The sequence below is a fragment of the Engystomops pustulosus genome, chromosome 5 (genome assembly GCF_040894005.1).
Source record: "Engystomops pustulosus chromosome 5, aEngPut4.maternal, whole genome shotgun sequence".
In the NCBI taxonomy this organism is placed as follows: domain Eukaryota; kingdom Metazoa; phylum Chordata; class Amphibia; order Anura; family Leptodactylidae; genus Engystomops; species Engystomops pustulosus.
The window spans coordinates 32,237,737-32,263,898 of NC_092415.1; the positions used below are offsets into that span (position 1 = coordinate 32,237,737).

The following is a 26,162-nucleotide window of genomic DNA, read 5'->3' on the forward strand; positions in this document are numbered from 1 at the left end:
CATAAATATGGGCATGAAGAGAATGATTGTCGTCAGTTAAACGACAAACCCTTGGAGCTAAGGGACGACCTCCAAGGGAAGAACTTGTAAGTCCCCGAGATGCTAACTGGATGCCCAGATTCGTGGGGACTCGCCCCATGGTTCATGTAACCATCAATGGAGTTACCCTACCGGCCTTAATTGATACCGGCTCTCAAGTGACCACCCTCCGGAGTGCTGCCTTCGAGAAATGCCGAGGAAAAGCATCCTTAATCCAGCCTCCCAAGGCTTACTTGAACATTATTGCTACGAACGGAAAACCCGTACCCATCCGCGGCTACTGGGAACCCACGCTAACCATTGGAGACACTGAGTTAACCAGACAGGGCGTAGTGGTGACACGTGTGCCCGAAAACGGTAACTTCTCCCTGGTACTGGGTACCAATGTCCTCCGCAATTGCTACCCTGAAGTGCTGAAGGCTCTCCACGACTCCCTGCCAACAGTGCCCAACGGTTCCCGGAAGGTAATTCAGGAGACTATGCAGGTTCTAGCGGCACAACAGAAGTTTGCTGGCCCTAATGGAGAAATCTGCAGAGCCCGGATCAAGGATCCCCAACCTGTCCGCCTTCAACCTGGGACTGAGACGTTAGTATGGTGTCGAGCCTGCATGGGCGTCCAAGGTCAAGACTACCAGGCCATAGTAGAACCTCTACCAGCTGATGAAGACCTGCCCATTCTAGCCGCCAGGAGCCTAGTCACTGTATCCCGAGGGCAAGTACCCATTCGACTACTAAATGTGGGAGACTCCCCAGTGGATCTGAGAAAGTACCAAGCCGTAGCCACTCTCTTCAGTGTCCATCCTGAAGACTTGGTGGAAACCGCTCTGTCTGCCTCCCAACAGTTGGAAGTGAAGCCAAGTGCTGAAGGTGAGCCTGCCGAGCAATCCTGGTGGCTTGAGCTCAATATTGGAGACGACGATTTTACTCCTGCAGACCAAGTACAAGGTGTCCTGGATGTCGTTATGAAGCACCACCAGGCCTTCAGCAAACACCCACTGGATTTTGGGCAGACTACTCTGATCCAACATACCATCCCTACTGGCTCTCATCCTCCTATCAAGGAACGATACCGGCCCATACCTCCAGCCCGCTACCAAGAGGTGAAAAAGCTGGTACAAGAGATGAAGACAGCCAACGTTATCCGGGAGAGTCACAGCCCATGGGCTGCCCCGCTGGTCCTTGTGAAGAAGAAGGATGGAACCCTTCGATTCTGTGTTGACTATAGGAAGATCAACAATATCACCCACAAGGACGCCTATCCTCTGCCTCGAATCGAGGAATCCCTCGCAGCCCTAGGGTCAGCTGCCTACTTCTCTACCCTGGACCTGACCAGTGGCTACTGGCAAGTGGCCATGGCGCCGGAAGACAGAGAGAAGACGGCTTTCACCACCCCAATGGGCTTGTTCGAGTTCAACAACATGCCGTTTGGGCTATGCAACGCCCCAGGCACATTTCAACGGCTGATGGAGAGATGTTTGGGTCATCGCAACTTCGAGACCGTCCTGCTATATTTGGACGACATTATCATCTACTCCAAGACTTATGAAGACCACCTCCACCATCTGGCTGAAGTCTTCCAAATCCTGACCCAACATGGGTTGAAGGTCAAGCCATCCAAGTGCCACCTGCTACAACCTAGCGTCAAGTACCTGGGACATGTGGTGAGCGCTCATGGAATTGAGCCAGATCCAGAGAAGATTGCAGCTGTTCACGACTGGCCTACCCCATCAACCGTACGGGACATCAAAAGCTTCCTGGGATTTGCCAGTTATTACAGGCGTTTCATCCCGAAGTTTGCCCAGCTGGCGGCTCCCCTGCAAGAGCTCCTAAGGGGCCTGCCAAAAGAGAGCCAACGTTCCCGAGTATCCATTGAGTGGACGGCCGAACGAGAAGCTGCCTTCCAGATGCTCAAGCAACGGCTGACTGAACCTCCGGTGTTGGGATATCCAGACTATAGTCTGCCTTTCACCCTATACACTGATGCCAGCAAGCAAGGTCTAGGGGCGGTATTATCCCAGCTCCAAAACGGAACTGAAAGGGTCATAGCCTACGCCAGCCGTTCCCTCCGAGAACCGGAGCAAAACGACCAGAACTATAGTTCCTTCAAGCTGGAGTTTCTGGCGTTAGTCTGGGCTGTGACCGAAAAGTTCAAGGACTACCTAGCTGCATCATCTTTCACTGTCTTCACAGACAATAATCCGTTGGCGCATCTGAACACCGCACGTCTTGGAGCACTGGAACAACGGTGGGCCTCCAGACTTGCCAATTTCAGCTTTACCATCAAGTACCGGGCTGGTAAGACCAATGACAACGCCGACGCTCTGTCCCGTCTCCCTGACCAGTGGGAGGGACCCTCCACGGATGCTCAGTGGGAAGATGTGGAGATGCCAGCGTTCTATGCCCGGTTTGTGCGTCAAGATGCCCAGAGAGTTTACTCCCTACCGACAGAGGCAGAGCCAGCTACTCCTCAAGAAGAGTCAGAGCGCCCTGCGGAGAAGGACCTCTGGATGAGTCTTCAGGCTGATAGCCGTGCCATAGGAGAGGTAATGGACTATCTCTCTAGTGGGCGAGTGCCTGAAAGAATCCGGCGCAGAAGAGCTGATGGAGAACTGTCTCAATTGTGGCGCCAGAGAAAGACTCTGAGCATGCACCAAGGTCTGCTCAAGAGAAGAACTCTGGACCCTATCACTTATGATCGGATATACCAGATTCTGATTCCCAGGAGGGACGCCAAGATAGTACTGGAAATGTACCATGACCAGTCTGGACACTTTGGCGCTCAGAAGACTGAAGCCACCCTCCGAAGGCGATTCTTCTGGGTCAACATGAAGTCCGACATTGAAGCCTGGTGTCGAGAATGCCCGGCCTGCGCCATCGCTCGAGGAGAGCGACACAACCAAAGGGCCCCTCTCCGTCCCATTGTGAGCCAACGGCCCTTGGAGATCCTGGCATTGGACCACGTGAAGTTGGAGCCCAGCAGATCCGGTCACAGTTATGCTCTTACGATCATCGACCACTATACCAAATTTGTGGTTGCAGTACCTGTCAGAGATCTGTCTGCAAGGACCACCGCAGCGGCCCTGTGGAAGAGCTTCATCCTCCCCTATGGCTGTCCGGACCAGATCCTTACAGACCAAGGAACAGCATTTGAGTCCCAAGTCTTCCAGGAGCTGTGCACTCTATATGGCTGCAAGAAGCTGAGGACCACAGCCTATCATCCCCAAGGCAACGGGCTTTGTGAAAAGATGAATCAGACTCTAATCAACATGCTGAGGACTCTGACCCCTGCAAAAAGGGCTGACTGGCCAAAACTGTTGCCCGAATTAGTGTACCTGTACAACAATACCACTCATTGCTCCACAGGATACACCCCGTATTATCTGATGTTTGGGAGACACGGCCATCTCCCTGCTGATATGACCTGGGACATGGAGTCCCCTGATTCCCAGTCTTTACTCCCCCAGACTGACTGGGTTCACGAACACCAGAGGCGCCTGGCGGATGCCAGAGAAGTTGTGGATCTGAGGTTGGAAGAGGCCCGAGAGAAACAAAAAAGGGACTTCGATCGTAATGCCTGTGCTGAGCCTTTTGCCCCAGGAGATCGAGTGTGGCTGCGCAACAACCATCCTACCAGTAAGCTAGATGGGCGTTGGGAGCGTGAGCCATACCTAGTTAGGGACAGTCTCTCCCCTGAAGTCTACGAGATTTCAAGAGGAGACCGTCCACTACTCCGGGTACATAGGAACCGGCTGAAGAGATGTCTTCGTCCTTTTGCCTCTATGCCCACACCTCTCACCTCGACCCCCAACTTACAGACCTCCTTGTGTTCACCTACCCCCAGTTTCTTAGAACTTGTGACTGTGCCTCAATTCTGTTTTGTTTCCACTCCAGTAAGAGGTACCTCGGAGAGACCATCATCCCCACCGCAGTCTCCAATACTGCTGCCTGTGGAGGATGATCCGGCTCCAGAGTCTGCAACCCCTGAAGCATCAGAGGCAGCTGAGACTTCGACTCCAGCGCCTGACTCAGAGGAGGACGATGAGGAGGTTGTTATCTTCTCCAGGCCGGAACTTCGGAGGTCTCAAAGGGAGACAAAAGGTAAAGCTCCTGCGTACCTGCAGGAGTACCAGCTGGTGTCACACAGAAGGAGGAGGCAGGTACGTTTTTCTGACACCGAAGTACTTACCACCGAAGAAGATGCAGAGTAACCCCTGAAGGGCTGTAGCCCACTTCAGGTACTGTACTATGTACATATTGTATATTTCTGTCCTTACCCCAAAGAGCCAGAGACTTTCCTGAGACTCTCACCTTTATTTATCTCAGTCAAGAGACTCTCCTTGAACTGCCTACTGTCTTGTGCTATGATAGCACCCTTCATCTGCCACAGCAGAGATTTCTTCAAAGGACTCTGTCCCTCTCCAAATAGACGAGACCCTTTGCTTCTTCATTGCACTCTTCCCCCACATCAAGGGCTGTACCCAGAAGATGGACTTTGTCAGAATAGACCTTCTGTGAGACTTTTGCCAGATACTACCAGGGAAAAGTTGCTATTGCTATTGACTTATTATTTTGCACTTAATGCCTTCCTTTTTAGGTACGGACATTCTGCATGCACTTTTTATGCCTTTTCTTTGCAGGAAAAGAGACATTTACTACCGTGCTACCCTGAGTAGCCTATCCACCTCTGTAACGTTTGTAACGTTCAAGATGTGTACCCATTGGGCTCCTAAGCCAATGTGAATTAACCTGTTTGCACACTGTCATATATGCCAGTAGTCTGCATTAACCCTTTCATAGGCTTTTCAGGTTGTAGAGTGGCTGTGTCGGACCGTCTCTATGTAGTACAATGTTTTATTGTGTCACATATGCCAATGTATGCATATATACACTATATAATTGCCGCCAGGGAAGAAGTGTTGATAAAACAAATATACAGGCCTTGGTGCAAGGAGTGGATTACAGGACATGACACCACACCTTTCCTACTGTACAGTTCGGTTTAATGGCGTCAGCGACCAACTGTCATGCAGCTACATGTTTTGTCTTAGTCCGACACCAACCCAGGTGCCTGTCTCCAGGACCATGGGCGGTTTGTCCCTACACCTCACACAGCCTGCACTTCCCAGAAGTGCCCTTAGCCCCCTCTGTGCCCCAAAACATCTGTAGTCGAGCCGAGGGCGGCTCTTTCAATTGCCCCCGGGGTATGCAACACCCTCGCCGATGCAATGGCGAGATAGGGTTTGCGAATACGTCCCACCTGCATGTAATCCCATTACACAACATGGTTCTGATAGGACATAGGGATATTGCAGTGGTTAATCCTGCCTGGCAAGGCAGAGGTTAAGTATTTTGTATGATGCAAGATGCTATTGTCCAATAATATGTGTTACATCCTGTGCTCTGTAAGCTGAGATGTGATTGGAGGAGCAGCCACCACCTGACCAAAGGGAGGTAGTAAAACCTCCTGGCCAGGAATGTTCTGGGTCTTTCCAGAGATCTTTTCAGAGAGATTCTGTTGTAGGAGAATCAGTGAGTGAGTGAGTAATCTCTGTCTAGCCCATACCAGAGCAGGAAGAGCTTAGCCCCTGCCTCTGAAGAGTGGAGCATTAGACTAGAGTTAGTGTAGTGAGGAAAAGGGGTATCATCTTACCTTTGAAGGTGATACCTGAAGCCCTACAGGACAAGCTGAAGCTTCCTACCAGGACACAGCTGCCTCCCAGCCTGCCCTCTACATCCAGGCTGGTGAACTATCTCCTGAGGCTCCCTCCAACTCACATCTCGGTACCCTACCTACCTGTTAAAGGCACGTTTGCTGCGGTTCCTGCGGTTCAAATAAAGAACTGTAAGTTGTTTTCTTCAACTTCTGTCTCCGTCTGGTCCCTGCTAATACGGCTGCCTTCATCACCGGCACCCTGTCCATCACCCAGAGACTCACACTCGGGACAGTAAGGGGTTGCCCCAGGGAGATCCGCTATAGCAGCCTCTCCCTCATCATTTCTTGCCAACACCACCCTGCTGGAGACCTGCCAGGCTGTAGGACAGCCCTCCGGTTCCCCCGTACCAAGCACCGTGACAATAGCGTGCTTAGGCCGCAACCGCCAGCCACTCCGGTACAGCGGGCCCCGGCTGACTCCAGGCCTCACCGCAAGGGCTAGGCCCCGGTGGGGGATGTTGCACAAATAAGTGAAGACTTAAATGAGATGTGAAATTAAAGAGCTGTATATTCTCACCCTTGATTATGTTGTTATTAGCTGTGGAACTGTGAACAATTGATTTATTGTCCACCATTTTGGCATCTAAGTGCCCTATACTCACAATGCTGCTCCCTTTGCTTTTTGCATTGTATTTCTCAGCAGTTCTTCCCCTTTGAATGACTACATTGCTTTAATATTCAACCAGAATCTTATAGCTTTTACTTATAGATTAGAGGAAAGGCTGTGGAGTAGCTCAATGCAGAGAGCTTAGAGCACAGCAGTGTGAGGATACAATGCCAATGTGCTTGGCAAAGTTGCAACCTTGGAATTTAAAACCACATTTTAGATTCAGTATCAGCCATGCACAGTGGGTACGGTAAGAATTCAGACCCCTTAAAATTTTTCAGATTTTGTTTGCAGCCAAATGGTAAGATCAAAAAGTTCTTTTTTTCTCATTAATGTACACTCTGCACCACATCATAAAAAATATATAGAAATGTAGATATTTTTGATAATTTATTGAACAAGAAAAACTGAAATATCATAGGGCCATAAGTATTCAGACCATTTGCTGTGACACTCATATTTGACTCACATGCTGTCCATTTCCTTCTGATTGTCCTTGGTTCTTCTCCTTCATTGGAGTCCAGCTGTGTTTAATTAAACTGATTGTACTTGATTAGGAAAGGCACACACCTTTCTAAGACCTCACAGCTCACAGTTCACATCAGAGCACATGAGAATCATGAGGTCTAAGGAACTGCTCAAGGAGCTCAGAGACAGAATTGTGGCAAGGCACAGGTTTGGCCACAGTTTCGAAAGAATTTCTGCAGCACTCAAGGTTCCTATATGGCCACTATAATCCTTAAATGGAAGAAGTTTGGGTCGATACAAACTCTTCCTCGATTCTCCAGTCGCCCAGCCAAACTAAGCAATTGTGAGAGAAGAGCCTTGGTGAGAGAGGTAACCAAGAACCCCAAGATCACTGTGGCTGAGCTCCAGAGATGCAGTAGGCAGATGGGAGAAAATTCCACAAATTCAACTATCCCTGCAGCCACTGGGTGTAATGGAAGAAAAGATGAATTCGGCCAAGTACAGAGATATCCTGGATGAATATCTCTTTTTCAGAGTGATCTGGGCCTCAGACTGGGCTGAACCTTCCAACAAGACCCTAACCACACGGCTAAAATAATAAAGCAGAGGCTTCAGAACAACTCTGACTATTCCCGACTGGCCCAGCCAGAGCCCGGACCTAAACACAATGGAGCATCTCTGGAGATTCTTGAAAATGACGTCCACCAACATTCACCACCAACCTGAGGGAACTGGAGAGGATCTGCAAGGAAGAGGCAGAGGATCCCCAAATCCAGGTGTGTAAACTTCCCAAGAGGCCTCCTGGCTGTACTAGCCCCAAAGCTGCTTCTACTCAATACTGAGCAAAGGGGCTGAATACTTATGAGCATGTGATATTTCAATTTTTCTTGTTTAATCAATTAGTAAAAATATCTACATTGTTTTCTGTCAAGGTGGGGATAGAGTGTACATTAATGAGCAAAAAAATAACTTTTTTTGGTCTTACTAATTAGCTGCAATGAAACAGAGCTAATAAAAAAGAGTAAAACATTAAAAGGGGTCTGAATACTTTCTGTATGCATTATATATAAATATATGTGAAGGTGTTTCCATGAATTTAACAGCAATGCAGAGGATGCAAGAAATTTGGATCAAAAAGTTGCAACAGAAACCAGAACCTTTTTCCCTTGCCAGAAGTTCAGGTTTGGGTGGGTGTTACAGGTGGGTTTGGGTAACCCTTTGTTCAAGGTGTGGCTGAATTTAACAAACCCAAATGGGTGCGCTTATCACTATTAGTTAGTTACAAATCCTCTTTAGCGGAGCACAATATGGTGATACATACCACAATAGTCTCATATCGTAGGCTGTACTTTTTATTAGTACTGTATCCCATCTTCTATCATACTACTATCATTTACATTAACATAGTAATGAGTCAGAATAATGAATACTGACCCCCATTGCTCACCCCCTTCCTATATGATGAGTGATACTAGATCTATACTCTGCATGTGGTGTGTAGTGTGAGGGATGGAAACAGAACCACAAAGACCCGGGAATCCTCTGAATTAGATGATAATGAAGTAAAATGAAATACACTGAATTGTGGTTAATAAGGAGGCAGCAAGTGCTTTGAACAATGGTCTTGGGAAATCTGTAAAATGATGGCCTCGATTAGCCTGATTTTTCTTGTTATACATCGCACATAAGGGACTTGTCATATAAATAAGTTAATTATCATCTACTGAAGAGTTACCATTAGTCTTAACCCTCCTTTCCCATAATTTGTGCAGTGTTCATATAATGTATAGGATAATCCTGACATGTGGATCCTCTCAGGAATGGATTATATTATAGATCCTAATCTACTGGCAGAGAGGGATCGTGTAGATCTTGTCAGTTTGTCACAAGCTGTTCTCAGTTCAGCACAAGGGATAATTGTATATAAATGGCCTCTTGAGTCTTGACCATTCAGATGACCTACCACATGTCATCCCAAAAGTCCCAGGACACCACTTTAGTTCAGAAAGCAAAGGAAAAATGTCATATCTGAATACCCCAGCAAGTTAATGGGTAAGAGTCCCTAGCTTTTAGACTGTATCTGGAACACAGCCGCCATCTTGAATTGTCTCAGAAATCAATTGTCACTTTTCAAAAGTTATCAACACAGAAATTTTCAACAACCAGGAATGTTCCCTGTGACGTAAAGCTATTTGACGTACAATGGGGCTCATTTACTAAGGGTCTGAATCGAGCACTTTCGTGGGGTTCCCCGACGATTTCCGAATTGCTCCGAATTGCCCCAGGATTTTGGCTCACGTGATTGGATTTTGGCGCATCGGCGCCGGCTTGCATGCGATGGAAATCGGGGGGGGGGGGGGGGGGCGTCGGAAAAACCGTCGGATTCGGGAAAACCGCAGTATTTAATAAATTGTTTCGCTTGACACGCACTTACAAGCACCAGGAGAAAGATGTTGAACTCCGGGGGACCTCGGCACAGCAGCGGCACCTGGTGGATATCGGGCGCACGACCTTAGTGAATCCCGACAGGACGCAAATCCACGTTGGACAATGCACCGCGGGATCGCAAATGGACCGGGTAAGTAAATGTGCCTCCAATGTGTTGTTCATGGTGCTAAAAGTACTGGATCCAGTAATGATTTTATATGCTATATGACCACCTTCACATTGGAAAGACTTGTCACAGTAGCAAAAGCAGTGATGTCCAAGAGCAGGGTTCACTGGAAAATTCCTTTAAGAAATGACACTATTTTCAAAGGGACACTTTCAACCAACAAGGCAGGTACCAGAAGCATGGGACCCCCCCCCATTCCATCACCAAAATAAGGCCCTATTCTCTCTGATGAATGAAAAGATGGATAAGCTTTTGCCTCATTTTCTATGGCACTGTCAGAACTACCCAAGCGCTGCTTTATGCGGTGTCTGGCAGTGCCATAGACGATGAATGGGCACATTGTTGGTGCTCCATCTATTTGGGGCAATAAACTACTATTCTTGTGATTCCCCACCAATCCTGCGTATTGCAAATAACAAGCAAGAATATTTGCATAACCAATAAAAATATCTGTAGCAAATATGTGATAACTACACAGCACCAGTCGTATAAATTGTTCTCTACATGGATCATATATTTCACTTATCTGATGAGGGAGGACATCACAAATCAACGGATCATCAGATATTTCTTTCTATTGCAGATCCTATTATTCCAGCTATGAAGCAGCAGAGACAGACACAGCAAATATCTGCATATCTCTCCGCTGCCAAGTCCCCACTGATCAAATTCCTGCATGACCTTCATAGTGACCAAGCTTTACCCTGGAGCAGAGGACGCACGGCGACTATTCTCTCTTCTGGGTCATCATCCACATCCCTACAAAGTTGTAGAGGTAAAATCTCTGTGATATGCCCAGTCTTGAAAGACTTAGGCTACATTCAGACGAACGTATGGGGGGCTTATATGCGTCCGATATCCGTACCGCTCCGTACCCGGGAGAAAGATAGGACTGAATACGGCACCGTGCGCTTTATATTCCTATGGAGAGGGGCGGGGTGAGTGCCCCTCTATTTGTTTCTCATTTCCTCTTTTGTTAGATGATATCTTGAGCTACTTAACCCCATAATATACATGAAATAAATCATCACTTTGAAGGTTTAAATACTTCTTTGAAGGGAATCTGTCTAATCTGCAGGCGGCATGTTATAGAGCAGGGCAAACTGAGCAGATTGTACATAGCGTCCTATCTGCAGGAGGCATGTTATGGAGCAGGAGTAGTTGAGCAGATTTTATATGGTGTCCTATCTGCAAGCAGTATGTTATAGAGCAGCGGAAACTGAACAAGTTGTACATAGTATCTTATCTGCAGGCAGCATGTTATAGAGCAGGAGGGGCTGAGCAGATTGTACATTGTGTCCTATCTGCAGGCAATGGGGCAGATTTACTTACCCGGTCCATTTGCGATCCAGCGGCACATTCTCTGCGGTGGATTCGGGTCCAGCCGGGATTTATTAAGGTAGTTCCTCCGACGTCCACCAGGTGATAACTTTTCAACCACAAGAGATATTGCAATTCTGATTCCCTAACCATTCTGGATCATACAAAACAGTCCTGGTTTTCAGGCTCTGTCCCCAGTCCTGCCCTGTGGGATCTATGTGCAGGGTCCAGGGTCAATAAGCTGTACAACAAAAGGGGGAGCTGCTGGGGGTGGGCACATTAAGATGGGGAGCTGTGGGGCAAAATACTGGTGGGAGGTACAATATGAGGAGGCTTTAATATGAGGGGAAGTTGTGGGGCACAAGATCAGAGTGGCTACAATGTGACAGGGAGCTGGGGGGAACACAATGTGAGGGGGAGTTGGAGGCACTAAGAGGGAAATTATATGCCATGGGGGTGGAGTAAGGGTCAGAGCAAAATGCGTGGCTTGGGGCAAATGCTTTTTGGGAGGTATGCTGATTGCGGCTATCGATTTCTGAAACAATTCAGTCTTTAAAATGCTACATAACAACTTTCCCATAGGTAAAACTTTTACTTGATAGCGGCTTTCAAGATTGCAGACCTGTTCTGGATATAGCCTAAAATACAGATATGTTATTTTCCTTTTTATTTCTGAAAACAAAGGGAATTTTGAGTTGCCCTGTAGATGTGTCTCTATGAAACTTAGCATAAATTTGGAAATTGATTCAATACGATACAACATCATGCTAATAAAATCCTAGACAGGCTGCAAGTTATACCCCAACCACTGGGAGGCGACACCTAGACACATATCACTTATCACATTGTGACACAATATCACGGAACAATCCTTTTTCTAGAAGGCGATCACCATATCTGGACATACCCAACCAAGAGGAATGGAAAGCCGTCAGGACACATCTGTACAACCCCGGCTCCCCAAAATTCTCACCATAGTCTGTGTATATTCCTCCAGCTTTGATTCTTCGAATGGTTTGTTTGCCTTCTTTAACAAGTCTTTCAGAAAACTCTGTCAGGACAAACAACAAGCGGCACATTTCAGAGGGATAAGCATGAAAATAAACCACTGATCGATTCCCCACGGGTGATTCAGGTCACATTTCGCATTGGAGATCGGCCAGTAGGAGAGACCAAAAATATGACAGTACTTTGTGTGGATTCTGGGTGATCCAGCAGATTTACCTGTGAATTATTATATCTGACTGATTCTATTAAACATGAATATCCAACCCCACAAATTCTCTACAAGATATATGGGGCCTGCTGAAAAAATCTGCATATGATATGAGAAATTTACCTACAAAGAGCGAATGCAAATATTATAATTTAATGGTCCAGTAAATCACGGGAGGACAGGGCACTTTTTTTTTAGTTGCGCTTAGTCTTTCAGGATATAGAAATCATACATAAAACATTTTTTCCGCACACTCTGGGATAATCTATAAGGTCCCGTCACACACTCATTATGTATCGTGGTTTCTATTTAGATCCCTGCAGTTTAGGTTGGAAAGTTGGGATGTAATACCAGGCTCAGTCTATAGACACGGGTGGCGCTGTTCATTGAACATAGAAGTAATAAAATCTGATTTTACAACCACCAAGTACAAAGTTGTTACAATATCTTCATCATTAACTCTGCTGCCAAAGTAAGAGATAATCAATCCTTAGAGGCAACATTTGCTAAAGGGATCCTGATGCCCATCACCACCTATTAGTTCTTTGAGGGAGGCACAGCTCTACATTGTTTCTAAGATGTCAAATCTATCAGTCACATGGCTCGTTTGTAGTTCAGTTCCATTCAAGTGAACGAGGATGAAATGCAGTACCAAGCACAACCAGTGTAAGATGTGTGGCGCTGTGCCTGGAAGACAGTGAAGAGGCCACTGCAATCTCTTCTAAAAGCTAATTGGTGGAGATGCTTGGAGTCTGATCCACACATTCTAATATCCTTAGGATAGGTAATATACAAAATCTTAGAATACTCCAACACCAACTGACTTGCATATGCTTAAAGTATATACACATTACCTTCAGTTCATCTGTTTCGATATAGCCGCTGTGATCAGTATCATACCTCCGCCATGTCTGCAAGAAGGAATAGGTTCGTATGACAAAAATTCTATAAAAGGGAATTTATTAATGGGTCGCATGATCTGACAAACATTCACAACACTGTTTTGCTGGGCCCGATTTATCATTGTAATGATGAATTCTGTCTGATTTTAAAGGGAACCTGACATCAGAAATTGGCCTAATGAACCCCTACCAATATGTTGTCTAGCAGCTTTACACCTTCCAGGTTATGTGTCTTTCATGGCTCAGTGTGGTTCCTTCATCCACAAAATCAACTTTGAAATGATATTGGTTGTATAAAGTCAAGGAGGCGGAGAGTATAACATGGAGGTTAAGCTCTCTCTGCCTCAGAACGCCTCCTCCCCTGTGATTGACATTGTTCATGGGACTTCTGGAGATCTGGTTAGTAATGTCTCTGGGTGCAGGACCATCACTTACAGTGAAGGGGGTGTTCTGAGACAGAGAGAGCTTGACTTCAGTGTTAAAATTCCTGCTTGACTTTATAAAACCTGTCAGCTGACACCTCAGCTACTAGTGAATCTCATAATACACACCTCAGCTACTACTGAATCTCATAATACATAGCTCAGCTACTAATGAACTTCATTTTATACACCTAGGCTACTGCTGAATCCCATAATACACACCTCAGCTACTATTGTACCTCATAATACACACATTAGCTACTACTGAATCTCTTAATACATACCGCAGCTACTACTGAGACTCACACTACACACCTCAGCTACTACTGAACCTCATTCTACGCACCTCGGCTACTACTGAATCTCATAATACACACATCAGCCACAACTGAATCTCATAATACACACATTAGCTACAACTGAATCTCATAATATACACATCAGCTACTACTGAACCTCATAATACACACCTCAGCTACAATTAATTCTCATAATACACACCTCACCTACTACTAAACCTCATAATACACACATCAGCTACAACTGAATCTCATAATACACACCTCAGCTACTACTGAACCTCATAATACACACCTCAGCTGCTGCAGAGTATTATATTACATAGCGCCTACTGCAGACCCAAATAACACACACCTCAGCTGCTGCAGAACATCAAAATACACATCTCCGCTACTATTAAACCTAATAACACATAACTCAGCTACTACTGAACCTCATAATACACATTTAGCTCCTGCCAAACTTTGTAATACACACCTTAGGTGAAGAACATCATAATACACACCTCAGATCTTGCAGAACATCACAATACACATCTCCCCCTAACATAGATTGCTGCCCTGCAAATTCTGTGTGAAACAAAAAGAATCACTGCCTCTTCAGCCCCACATACATTATAAAGATTCTTATTTATTTATCCTTTCACAACGTTCCCAATAGCACTTGGAGGACTCACCCCTCACTAGTAAGATCCCTGCCATAACCCGACAATTGGCTCTAAAAGTTGGAGCAAGTATGAAGGATCGTCAGGGAGACTGTACTACATTGGAGTCAGCAGTATCCTTTTCCTCAGGATGCCAATACTGCTGATCCTGCATCAGGAGTCTGAGCAGATGGTGGGGGCCCAAGGGCTCGCTCCCCAAGTGCCTTTTCTATAATCCGGCCCTGATTGGTCATACCTCTAAGTAATTTTTTTCCTGATCACTTAGGGTAATGTGATATCACATGCAAATTCAACATTATTTAGTCTAGGCTTTGCAACATCTGTAGACATATTTTTGTGACTACAAGTAGCATTTTTTTTTTGCGAATTTTCCAATATATACGCAGTACAAAAACCATGGTACGAGTATGTGACTATAAACAGCAGTGTTCTTGTTGCCTATAACCTGCATAGTTGATCTGTACATCAGATTATAAAGGTCTATAGGTTTCCCCAGAGGGAAGTGTTCTCAGATACCTGCATGAACTCCTCGCTTGACTTCAGCTGCTCTCTGAAGAACAACAAGAAATTTTCCTCGGTCGGCAAGATCTGGGCGAGCTGAAAAAAGGGCAGATAATGGAAATGAGATGCATTTATTACCAGAGAGCTTTCACTCTTCAGTTATACATTGTGCAAGTAGCGAGCTGGATGGTGGAGCATAAATCTTCTCTGCTATGGATGAATATGTCTTCATAGCCACTGCTCTTATCATTAACTCTACAAGCCCCAAAATAAAAGATAACCTTCTCAGCTCACTATTATATTAAGAGAAGAAACCATCACTGACCCATCATTACATCACTTCTGACAATAGATAATGTCACAGCTTATCTCCTCCTCCCTGTACAATGACCTCTATATAGATAACACTGACCCATCATTACATCACTACTGACAATAGATGATGTCACAGCTTATCTCCTCCCCCTCCCTGTACAATGTCCTCTATATAGATAACACTGACCCATCATTACATCACTACTGACAATAGATAATGTCACAGCTTATCTCCTCCCCCTCCCTGTACAATGACCTCTATATAGATAACACTGACCCATCATTACATCACTACTGACAATAGATGATGTCACAGCTTATCTCCTCCCCCTCCCTGTACAATGACCTCTATATAGATAACACTGACCCATCATTACATCACTACTGACAATAGATGATGTCACAGCTTATCTCCTCCCCCTCCCTGTACAATGACCTCTATATAGATAACACTGACCCATCATTACATCACTACTGACAATAGATCATGTCACAGCTTATCTCCTCCCCCTCCCTGTACAATGACCTCTATATAGATAACACTGACCCATCATTACATCACTACTGACAATAGATCATGTCACAGCTTATCTCCTCCTCCATGTACAGTGACCTCTATATAGATAACACTGACCCATCATTACATCACTACTGACAATAGATGATGTCACAGCTTATCTCTTCCCCCTCCCTGTACAATGATCTCTATATAGATAACACTGACCCATCATTACATCACTACTGACAATAGATGATGTCACAGCTTATCTCTTCCCCCTCCCTGTACAATGATCTCTATATAGATAACACTGACCCATCATTACATCACTACTGACAATAGATCATGTCACAGCTTATCTCCTCCTCCATGTACAGTGACCTCTATATAGATAACACTGACCCATCATTACATCACTACTGACAATAGATGATGTCACAGCTTATCTCTTCCCCCTCCCTGTACAATGATCTCTATATAGATAACACTGACCCATCATTACATCACTACTGACAATAGATAATGTCACAGCTTATCTCCTCCTCCTCACTGTACAATGACCTCTACATAGATAACATTGACCCATCATTACATCACTACTGACAATAGATCATGTCACAGCTTATCTCCTCCCCCTCTCTGTATAATGACCTCTATATAGATAACACTGACCCATCATTACATCACTACTGACAATAGATGATGTCACAGCTTATCTCCTCCCCTCCCTGTACAATGACCTCTATATAGATAACACTGACCCATCATTACATCACTACTGACAATAGAGGATGTCACAGCTTATCTCCTCCCCCTCCCTGTACAATGACCTCTATATAGATAACACTGACCCATCATTACATCACTACTGACAATAGATGATGTCACAGCTTATCTCCTCCCCCTCCCTGTACAATGACCTCTATATAGATAACACTGACCCATCATTACATCACTACTGACAATAGATGATGTCACAGCTTATCCCCTCCTCCTCCCTGTACAATGACCTCTATAGAGATAACTGACCCATCATTACATCACTACTGACAATAGATGATGTCACAGCTTATCTCCTCCCCCTCCCTGTACAATGACCTCTATATAGATAACACTGACCCATCATTACATCATAGTATCATATTTTATATGGTTGAAAAAAGACACTTGTCCATCAAGTTCAACCAAGGAAGGGAAGGAATTGGATGAGGAAGGTATTTAGGGGAAACAATTCTATATAACATAACCATCAATGTTATTTAGGTGTAAAAAGTCATCTAGTCCCTTCTTGAAGCTCTCTGCTGTCCCTGCTGTGACCAGCACCTGAGGCAGGCTATTCCACAGATTGACAGTTCTCATAGTAAAAAAGTCCTGTCGTCTCCGGTGATTAAACCTTGATTTCTCCAGACGGAGACAGCGCCCCCTCGTCTTTTGATTTGATTTAATCTAAAACAACTTACCACCATATTTTTTTGTATAGACCATTCATATATTTATCTAGTTGTTTTTATCTTCCCTCATAACTAAGACCCTCCATACCCCTTATCATTTTTGTGGCTCTACGTTGAACACTCTCCAGCTCCAGGACATCCTTTTTATGGACCGGAGCCCAGAGCTGGACGGCATATTCCAGGTGAGGCCGAACCAATGCCTTGTACAGCGGTAATATTACATCCCTATCTCTAGTCCATAACACTTTTGATACATGACAAGATCCTACTGGCTTTAGAGGCAGCCGATTGACATTGCATGCTGTGATTTAATTTATGATATACTAGTACCACCAGGTCCTTCTCAACAACGGACTCTCCCAGCTTTACTCCTCGAAGGACATATTTTGCCTTTGGATTACTTGCCCCCAGGTGCATAACCTTACATTTATCCACATTGAACCTCATTTGCCAAGTGGATGACCAAACGCTCAGTTTGTCCAAGTCAATCTGCAGCCTATGCACATCCTCCATAAACTGTATTACACCACACTAATGGAAAACACATGGAAAATCAACTTCCATGTTTGAGTCACAGATGTGGAGTCACAGATTTACCAAATGGTCAAATAAACCAAAATGTACATGTAGTTACAATGATTTCAAGGAATCTAGTTTTCAATGAAATTTTAAGAGGCTCCATTCAAGGTTTAGTAAAACAACAAGAATGTTTATGATGAGGACCTGTGTTTTACTGTATGTACCTTAGGAAAAGTCAATGGTCTTGTACCGACACATGGCAATAACTGTGTTCAAATACATTTATTACATTTATGTATTAATTGGCTTTTACAAGAGTTTTCCAGTGGATGGAAAGGTCCTCGTGCCAATAGGATGTGCAGAAGATGTGCCAACCCTGCCCTTTACAGATTCACCCTGAGATCCATCACTAATCTCAGACTTCATCTAAGGTAGGAACTGGGTTGTCAAGGTCCCTACATAACGAAAAACCGGCTACCTAGACATCCTCTTCGGATGCTTCCTCAGAAGTCATCATGTGCATCTGGCCCTTGGAACAGTGATATGTCAGTGTACATATGGTAGCCATACTGGCAATGAAATGGTTGAATTGAAATATCCCAAAAATTGACTTTGAAGGATGAATCAAGGATCTACATGGACTGGTAAAAATGTTATATAACCCTGGGAATCTGCTTTGTCATATGAGAGACGTCAGAGCGCTGACAAATCCGCGCCATGTGGGCCGTTGTCTCATTCACTTTGGGACTTATAAAGAAAATGACAACACATGGTTTGTGCCATAAAGAGAAACATTACAAAGTGGATTTATTAAGACGCAGGGACAATGCAATTAATGAATCCCTGCAAAGAGGAAAATGACATCTGTTCCCCTCTGCGACTGGGAGATTTTTCCTCTACCTGTGTATATCAGAAAGACTGTGAAATCCGAAAAAGCTGTTCCCGATCCCCATGACTCTGAATCAAAGCATCAACATCTGGGAAGCTTCTGGAACTATGCAATTATACTTTATATTGCTACATTTGTAAGTTACTGAACATCTATCTGAGCTTCCGGCATTGACATTGCTGAGCCGGGGTGACTGAGAGGTTATGAATGTACCTAAAAGATAAGAGGTGGATTCCAGTGTTTTGGGATTTTTGGGTGTGAAAGGGGTTTCCTAGCTATAAAATACTGATGCTGTGTCAATATCATAATATCATTGCATATGGGGGGTGCGATACTGTGACCCCCCCCCCCCCCCAATCAGTTATTCTTGGCACATAGAGAATGGAGCAGGAGTAGATTTTGGGGAGCACCTTAGGGCTCCAGCTTCACAGCATTAACAACACCCCCTTCTACACCTCCACCATCCAGCCCCTCCTCGCTTCTTACCCCCATTAGCTATGTCACTACTGGGTCCAGCCAGATGTGGAGCCGGAGCCCTAAGGTGTTCTGCCAAAGCACTTGAGCCTGATTTGCATATTTCAAAAGTGTAGTTTTAACATCGAAAGAGCAGCTGGACAATAAATATAGAGGTTAAAGTTAAAAGTAGTGGCATTTGTGTGCACAACCCTACATAACATAGCAGTTACTTTAGGTAGGTAAATTGTGGCGACGGATTCACTCAAAGGATAGGACAAAAACCCTGGAAAATCCATTTAATCTGTAGAGTTCAGCATATTGCTTAGTGTAAAGAAACTAATTATTAACAGTCAGCCCCAATCAAGTAAATAGAACTGCAGTACCATTTACAGCCACTACATAATGGGGCACATTTACTTACCCGGTCCTGTCGCGATCCCCGATCCGAAGTTGAAGTCCGACGTGATTCACCAAGATCGTGCACCCAAGATCCTGCATGTGTCACTTCCCCGCTGAGGTCCGCCAGAGTTCACCTTCCTCTTCCTGCTGTATGTGAGTGCATGACTTGTGACACAATTTGAGATGTTAAATCCCACGTCTTGGCCGAATCTGTCGGATCGTCCGACGCCCCCTCATTTGTGTCGCCTGAAAGTCGGTGCAGCAAAATCCGATCGTGTGCGCCAAAAACCCCAGTTAAATCCGGTGCAAAACTGAAAAATTCGGGAAACCCGACGGAAATGCATTCCGCTGACCCTTAGTAAATGTGCCCCAATGTACGGCTCTGTGCATGTTTCATCCCCTTTAATTAGCTGATTATTGGAAGGCTAAGAGTCAAACCTTCCTTGATCAGTGTGAAAGGCCAATTATTTTGGTGTTTTTTTTTGTTGCTGCGCCAAGTGCGCCATATTTATTATATGTCAGGGTAACAATTAAGCTTCTTTTCTGACACACAGGTATTTTTTTTATCTTGCTTAATTTTGGTCCAGCTCTTCAAAACGACCATTTTCCTGCAATTCTAGTTTCCTGACACATTTTTGGCCCATTTTTGATGCATAATTAGACCAACAATAACAGTAACAGTTTACCACATCCTAAATCTCTTCATGAATATGATTTGACATTTCTGTCACTCATTAGTTCTTCTAACGGTCCTCGAAATACAATAAAGCGGTTTTCCCATGAAAAAAAGTTGTAAAATTTTAATCCCCTACTGATTCTTACACAATAAAGATAATTTTAACCCCTTACTTTACAATATTACTCAGTTTTATTGCTGTTTTTGCTGATATCACTCAGTGATGGTCTGTATAATATTCCAGAATGTGGGCGGGGACTCTCTAAGCAGACACTTCATGATCCCTCTGTGCTATGAGATGTTGTGTGCTGACAATGTGCTCAGATTATCAGCGTACAGGTTTATCTACACTTTCATTTAGCTTCTGAACATTCACTAGTATCTGACACATAGAAAAAGAGAGATGAGACAGACCAGAGATGATGAAATCCATGAGATGAATATAAAACACAATGATGCATTCAGCTCTGCTAACTCACCTATAACACGCAGAGAGTCAGCTCTGCTACATGCCTCCCTCACCCTCCCCTACAGAACTTATCTTGCCTGTGGCTTGTAGAGTAAGTCTCTGCATGCTGCTTGCTGGCAGGGGGGAGGGGCAGGAGGCAAAGAGCACTGAATCCTGCAGACAAGAGAAGCTATTCATGACTTGTCAGTGGAAACCACTGCTAAAATCAGGCGCCAAAAAAATGACACCAAAACTAATGAATGTCCTCCTAAATCCCTTGTGGAAACCCCTTGAATCACTCTAAGGTTTGCAAATATTATATTTGAATGAAATCTTACTAGGACTCTGGTGAAAGTAGGTTAATTTACAAAAAAATTTGGATAAACTGAATGAACGTAAGAAATTTGCATACAAGCTTAAAAACATTACAGCTGAGCTGCAGGGTTACAGCCACACAATGAGGCTTCATATGGACAACTAGTGAATCTGAAAGTCCTGCAAAACTATGGAATAGCAAAGCATTCTGGGATCTGCAGTCCAACGACTGCAAGTACTTATACCATACTAGATACGGTGGTGGGTTCGGATTAGTGTCTGACTCTCCTTCAAGATTTGTCCACAATATCTCTAATATACTTGAACTCCGTACCACTGACCCAGAACTTTGAAACCAACCAACCCAGCCCCCACCCTCATCAGGTTTTCATCATTAAATCTGATGACAGGTTCCCAACAAAGTTTTTTCACTGTTTCCAATAGAGTTTTTATTGTAAAATTCCATAGCTCATAACTTTGTTAAATTGATTTTATTAAAATTCGCTGCCGCCTTTCCAGTTTGGGAAATTTTGTGCCCCCCCCACCCCCCCACAGAATGATAATCCAGCCCCGTGTGCACAGTGAGTTCCATTGCCACGGGAAGGAGGGAGAGTTTTCTGTGACTTAGGGCCCCTTCTCCTCCTTGAACACTGTCACACTAAACACTCCCTTGATGGCGGCCCTGGTATTGTAGGTGGAGAAGAGGAGGAAAGTTGGGAGAGCAAGAAGGATAGAAGGGAGTTAGAAGTTGGGTAAGGGCTTTTTATAAAGATGGCATTAGGTGGGCAGTAGCTCTGGGGGAGCATAAGAGGTAAGTTGTGCTAATAGTAGAAGGGCAGAGGTGAAATTTCATTGTTAGCCAATTGCTTAACCTTTCAAATACACATAATATAAAACTATTGCAAATATGAAAACAGACAATACTAAAGGCAACCAAACAGCGGGCCCCCCCACTATGAGACTGCACAACCACCGTACATCTTCTATAATTGCCCTGGAGTGTATTCTTCCCCTCTCCATGTAATGTATTTGCAGAAGGAACATCATGGTAATGAGGACGAAGGCGATTGCATCCGGTGACATCTAACTAGTTTCTGAAGCATTTGCATTTTTGTATTTATCGGTGAATGTAGCGACCGCTTTATTGACGTGAAGCAATTTGCATGTTTTCTTGCGAGACCTTTCATCAGCTGAGGATTTGTAAGGCCGGGGTCAGACACAATAGTTTAATTATTTTTCCCCCTTAACTGGTATAGGAGCTATTAAACGTCTTGTGCTCCCGGGTGAATGGCAGATTTATTGACCTCATTTCATGATCCTGTCCCCAGCTACTAGTCATTAATGGCCAAATCTCTGCTCATCTTCCAACAGAATGGAAGGCTGGATTCTGTCTGCCTCGAAATGTAACATATATCCCCTGGGGCTATTTCCAAGGTCCTCACAAGTCGCTTTTCCCCGAGTGCTGAGAGTTTTTTTTCTCAAAATCCACATCTAATGATGGAAAGATTTTAATGATAAATCAACAGGTTAATATAAGGTCCCATTTTTTATTCCATTCCATGAATGGGAAATAGGGTAGAAAATAAAACGTGTTAAAGATAGAACACTTCAGGCATGTCATGGACTGTGGCCGTAAAGTTTAATGGGCATTTCAGGGGTTAAAATATATATTAGATTATAGAGCCAGAGACTACTTTGTGCACTCCGGGCCAGTGATGTTACACTGATCACTGTGCTTGGAGCCATTCAAATGGATAGAGCTGATCTGCAATACCCTTTACAGCCACTATACAAAAAAAGGCAGCACTTATCCAAGCATCTTCAAACAGCAGACTGATGGGATTTCAGGTATCAAACACCTACTGATCTGATATGATCTCATGATCTATCAAATATATCTTAGTCCAGTGATTGTACTGGAGAAATTTGATTAAAATTAGATATGAGATGATTAACAGGAGACAAAATTAGGGAGAAACCGATTCTAAGAGGAGAAAGATATAGAGGTATAATCAAACTACATGAGAGACGGATAAAAAAAAGTTAAAGGTTATGTCCATCAACATTAACTTTTCTTCCAAATTGTAAAATAATGCAACTCATTTCTGTACTTTGAAGGACATCTACCACCAGGATGAAGGATTGTAAACCAAGCACACTGATATACTGGTTTGTGCCCCCTCTCACAGGACCTGCTCTTCTTTTAGCTTCTTATGTCCTGGTTTTTAAGACTAAAAGGCTTTAAAAATCATGCAAATTAGCCTGAGGGGTTCCATTAAAAAATATGGAGCCTGTAGCTCCTCAGGCTCATTTGCATAATTTTAAAAGCCCTTTTTTTAAAACCAGGGAATAAGAATATAAAAGAAGAGCAGATCCTGCCAGAGCGGCACACACCAGTATGTCAGTGTGCTTGGTTTACAATCGTTCATCCTGGTGGTAGATGTTCTCTAAATTTGAATACTGTCACCAGCTTTTACACCAATAAACTACTGCCCCCCTTTAGGTAGGATATGAAATGAGCTTTCTAAAGTTCCCTATTTTCTGTTAAATTTTACCCGTTTGCCTACCCCCCCCCCCCCCCAAAAAAAAAAGTTATATGCTAATGAGAAGAGTCACTTTTTGCTGGAGATGAATCACTTTTTGGACTGATGGGAGGATAACTTATGGTACTTAGGGTCACGTTTTTGTATCATATGAAAGGACACCTGTGTGTGAGCAATATAATTAAAGTTGAGGACAGTTAAAGCAATAGGGAGGAATATTAGAATGAAGAGGTTCTCCAGTTAGTGGTATAGGGTCATTGGTTCTCAGTACTTACACTGGGCTTCAATTAAACAAAAAACTTTCTACATCATTTAGAGTTGTAGATAGGTTAATTTATTCCACATATCTGTGCAGGGATGTCCCTAGATTTAGTACTAGTAAAACACTAAAATCAATCACTTTACAGCGCATCTTAAAGGGATTTGGTACCCTGTACACTATGGGTGTCAAACTAATTTTCCCCGGGGAACACATCAGCCTCGTTGTTGCCTGAAAGGAGCCAAATGTAATTTTATCACTCAATAAATGTATCTACTCGAGCTGTTTAGAAGTTACATTTATACAGCATTTACCATTACAATCAGCCATTTGCGGGCAACTACAAAGCTGAATATATTGTTAACAAACCTGAGACACGGACATGGGCTGTATGTGCCCTCCAATAGCCCAAGTGCCTCTTCAGAAGCCAATAGTCAAAGTGCCCCAATAAAGTAGCCAATTGTCAGAGTGCCCCACAGTAGCCTATAGTCAGAGTTTCCCACTGAAGCCAATAGTCAGAGTGCCCCACAGTAGCCAATAGTCAAAGTGCCCCAATAAAGTAGCCAATAGTCAGAGTGCCCCACAGTAGCCAATAGTCAAAGTGCCCCAATAAAGTAGCCAATAGTCAGAGTGCCCCACTGTAGCCAATAGTCAAAGTGCCCCAATAAAGTAGCCAATAGTCAGAGTGCCCCACAGTAGCTAGTAGTCAGAGTTTCCCACTGAAGCCAATAGTTAAAGTGCCGCTATAGCAGCCAGTAGTCAGAGTGCCCACACTGCAGCCTATAGTCAGAGTGCCGCACAGTAGCCAATTGTCAGAGGTCCCCTATAAAGTAGCCAATAGTCAAAGTGCCCCCATAAAGTAGCCAATAGTCAGAGTGCCCCCACTGGAGCCAATAGTTAGAGTGCCCCTACAGCAGCCAATATTCAGAGTGACCACACAGCAGTCTATAGTTAGAGTGCCTCTTCAGCAGTCAATAGTCAGAGTCTTTCTACAGCTGCCAATAGTCAGAGTGCCCCCATAAAGTAGCCAATAGTCAGAGTGTCCCCACAGCAACAAATAGTCTGAGTGCCCCCACAGTAGCCAATAGTCAGAGTGCCCCCAGCAGCAGCCAATAGTCAGAGTGCACCTACAGCAGCCAATAGTCAGATTCCCTCCATCAAGTAGCCAATAGTCATAGTGCCCTTACAGAAGGCAATAGTCAGAGTGCCCCACATAAGCCAATAGTTAATGTGCCTCCACACGAGATAATAGTCAGGGTACCCCACAGAAGCTGTATGCACCAGCTCTGCCAGCCGGCACATGTGATGACAGCTGCTGAACACAGGATTAAAAAAGAAAACTATACTGTAGCTTCTAGGAGAGGGTAAAGGTGAGTATCTGAGTACCCTGCCCCTGTAAGGCTCTCCCAACACAGGTGTAGGATTGGGCAGCCTTATGTTTGACACCATGCTGTACACTATGAAGCATGAACTTTGGGCAAAGCTACATGTACAGCACTGGCTATACTGTTCTAGTGATAACTACGAGGGTTACTATACATACCATGATGCACATACTAATGGCTCCCTAATATGACCTGTATTTACTGAAAATTCGCATTTAGTGTTCAATATACTGTTGTGCCTCTTTGGGATACAAGGAGCCTAGTGACCCACATACAGCACATGGAATATTCTCCTGACCCATATGTAATAAATAGAGAACGCAAGTGACCTATATACCATCCAGGGCCTTCTAATGTAGCGGGGGACGAATTATACTTCAATTTACTGAAAACTAAAAGCCCTTAGGTCCTTTAGAGGGTTAAGGCACAATGACTCCTAAGGATGAAGCATCTACCATTCTAGCTCCAGGGCTTTAGCCTGTGCTTGACCCTTGAACATTGTATTAGCTGCTGTAGCTTCTGGTCGCACATTTAAGCACAATGTGGCCAATTCTAGAAAGGAAAATTGTCAAATTTGTCATATGGGTTCTAAATAATAACGTAATACAGAGACTTTTTATAAAGTTATATATCACCAAATTTCTTAAAGGAAACCTACCCATTTGGGCATTTGGGCTCCACCTAATAAGGTAGATCTGATGATAGGTTGGTTTATAGAGCCCAAGCCTTTTTTTGTTTAAACTTTTAATTTATCAAAAATCTTATCTTTTATTTATGCAAATTTTCTCTAGAGGCTACTGTTCTGCAACTGTGCAGCAGCCCTGGCTTCAGAGCCGAGGCATATGCAAAGCGCACGTGCATAGTGATGTGGCCTGCAGCGGAGCTAGTGCGCATGCGCAGAACTCTGGCTTTGCAGATGACTGTGAGCAGCTGTGTGAAGCTGGCAGTAGGGAACAAGAAAGGCTACTCCTGATCCCTCCCGTAGCTTCAGTGCACAGATTCACGCAGCTGTGCACACTCGTCTGCGAAGCCGGAGTTCTGCACATGCACAGTAGCTCCGGCTTTGGAGCCGAGGCTACGCAACTTTGCGCATGCGCTTTGCATATGTGTGCGCAGCTGCATGAAGCTCCATGGCTCGGCTACTCCACCTCCCAGTAGCCTCTAAAGAAAATTTGCATAAATAAAAGATAAGTTTATTAATAAGTTTTGCTAAATTAAATTGCTTAAACAAAAAAGAGCTTG

At 44.3% G+C, this 26,162-nt stretch overlaps 1 protein-coding gene across 1 annotated transcript in view; it reads right to left on the reverse strand.

Annotated features, from left to right (window-relative positions):
- CALB1 (calbindin 1) overlaps nt 1–26,162 on the reverse strand; it is a 64,438-nt gene that overhangs the window by 20,102 nt on the left and 18,174 nt on the right. Inside the window, exons 4-6 of the mRNA XM_072151550.1 lie at nt 14,782–14,862; nt 12,832–12,888; nt 11,735–11,812 (exon numbers count right to left, since the gene is read on the reverse strand). Coding sequence (XP_072007651.1) covers nt 11,735–11,812; nt 12,832–12,888; nt 14,782–14,862 — 216 coding nt within the window. The remainder of the gene's footprint in view (nt 1–11,734; nt 11,813–12,831; nt 12,889–14,781; nt 14,863–26,162) is intronic.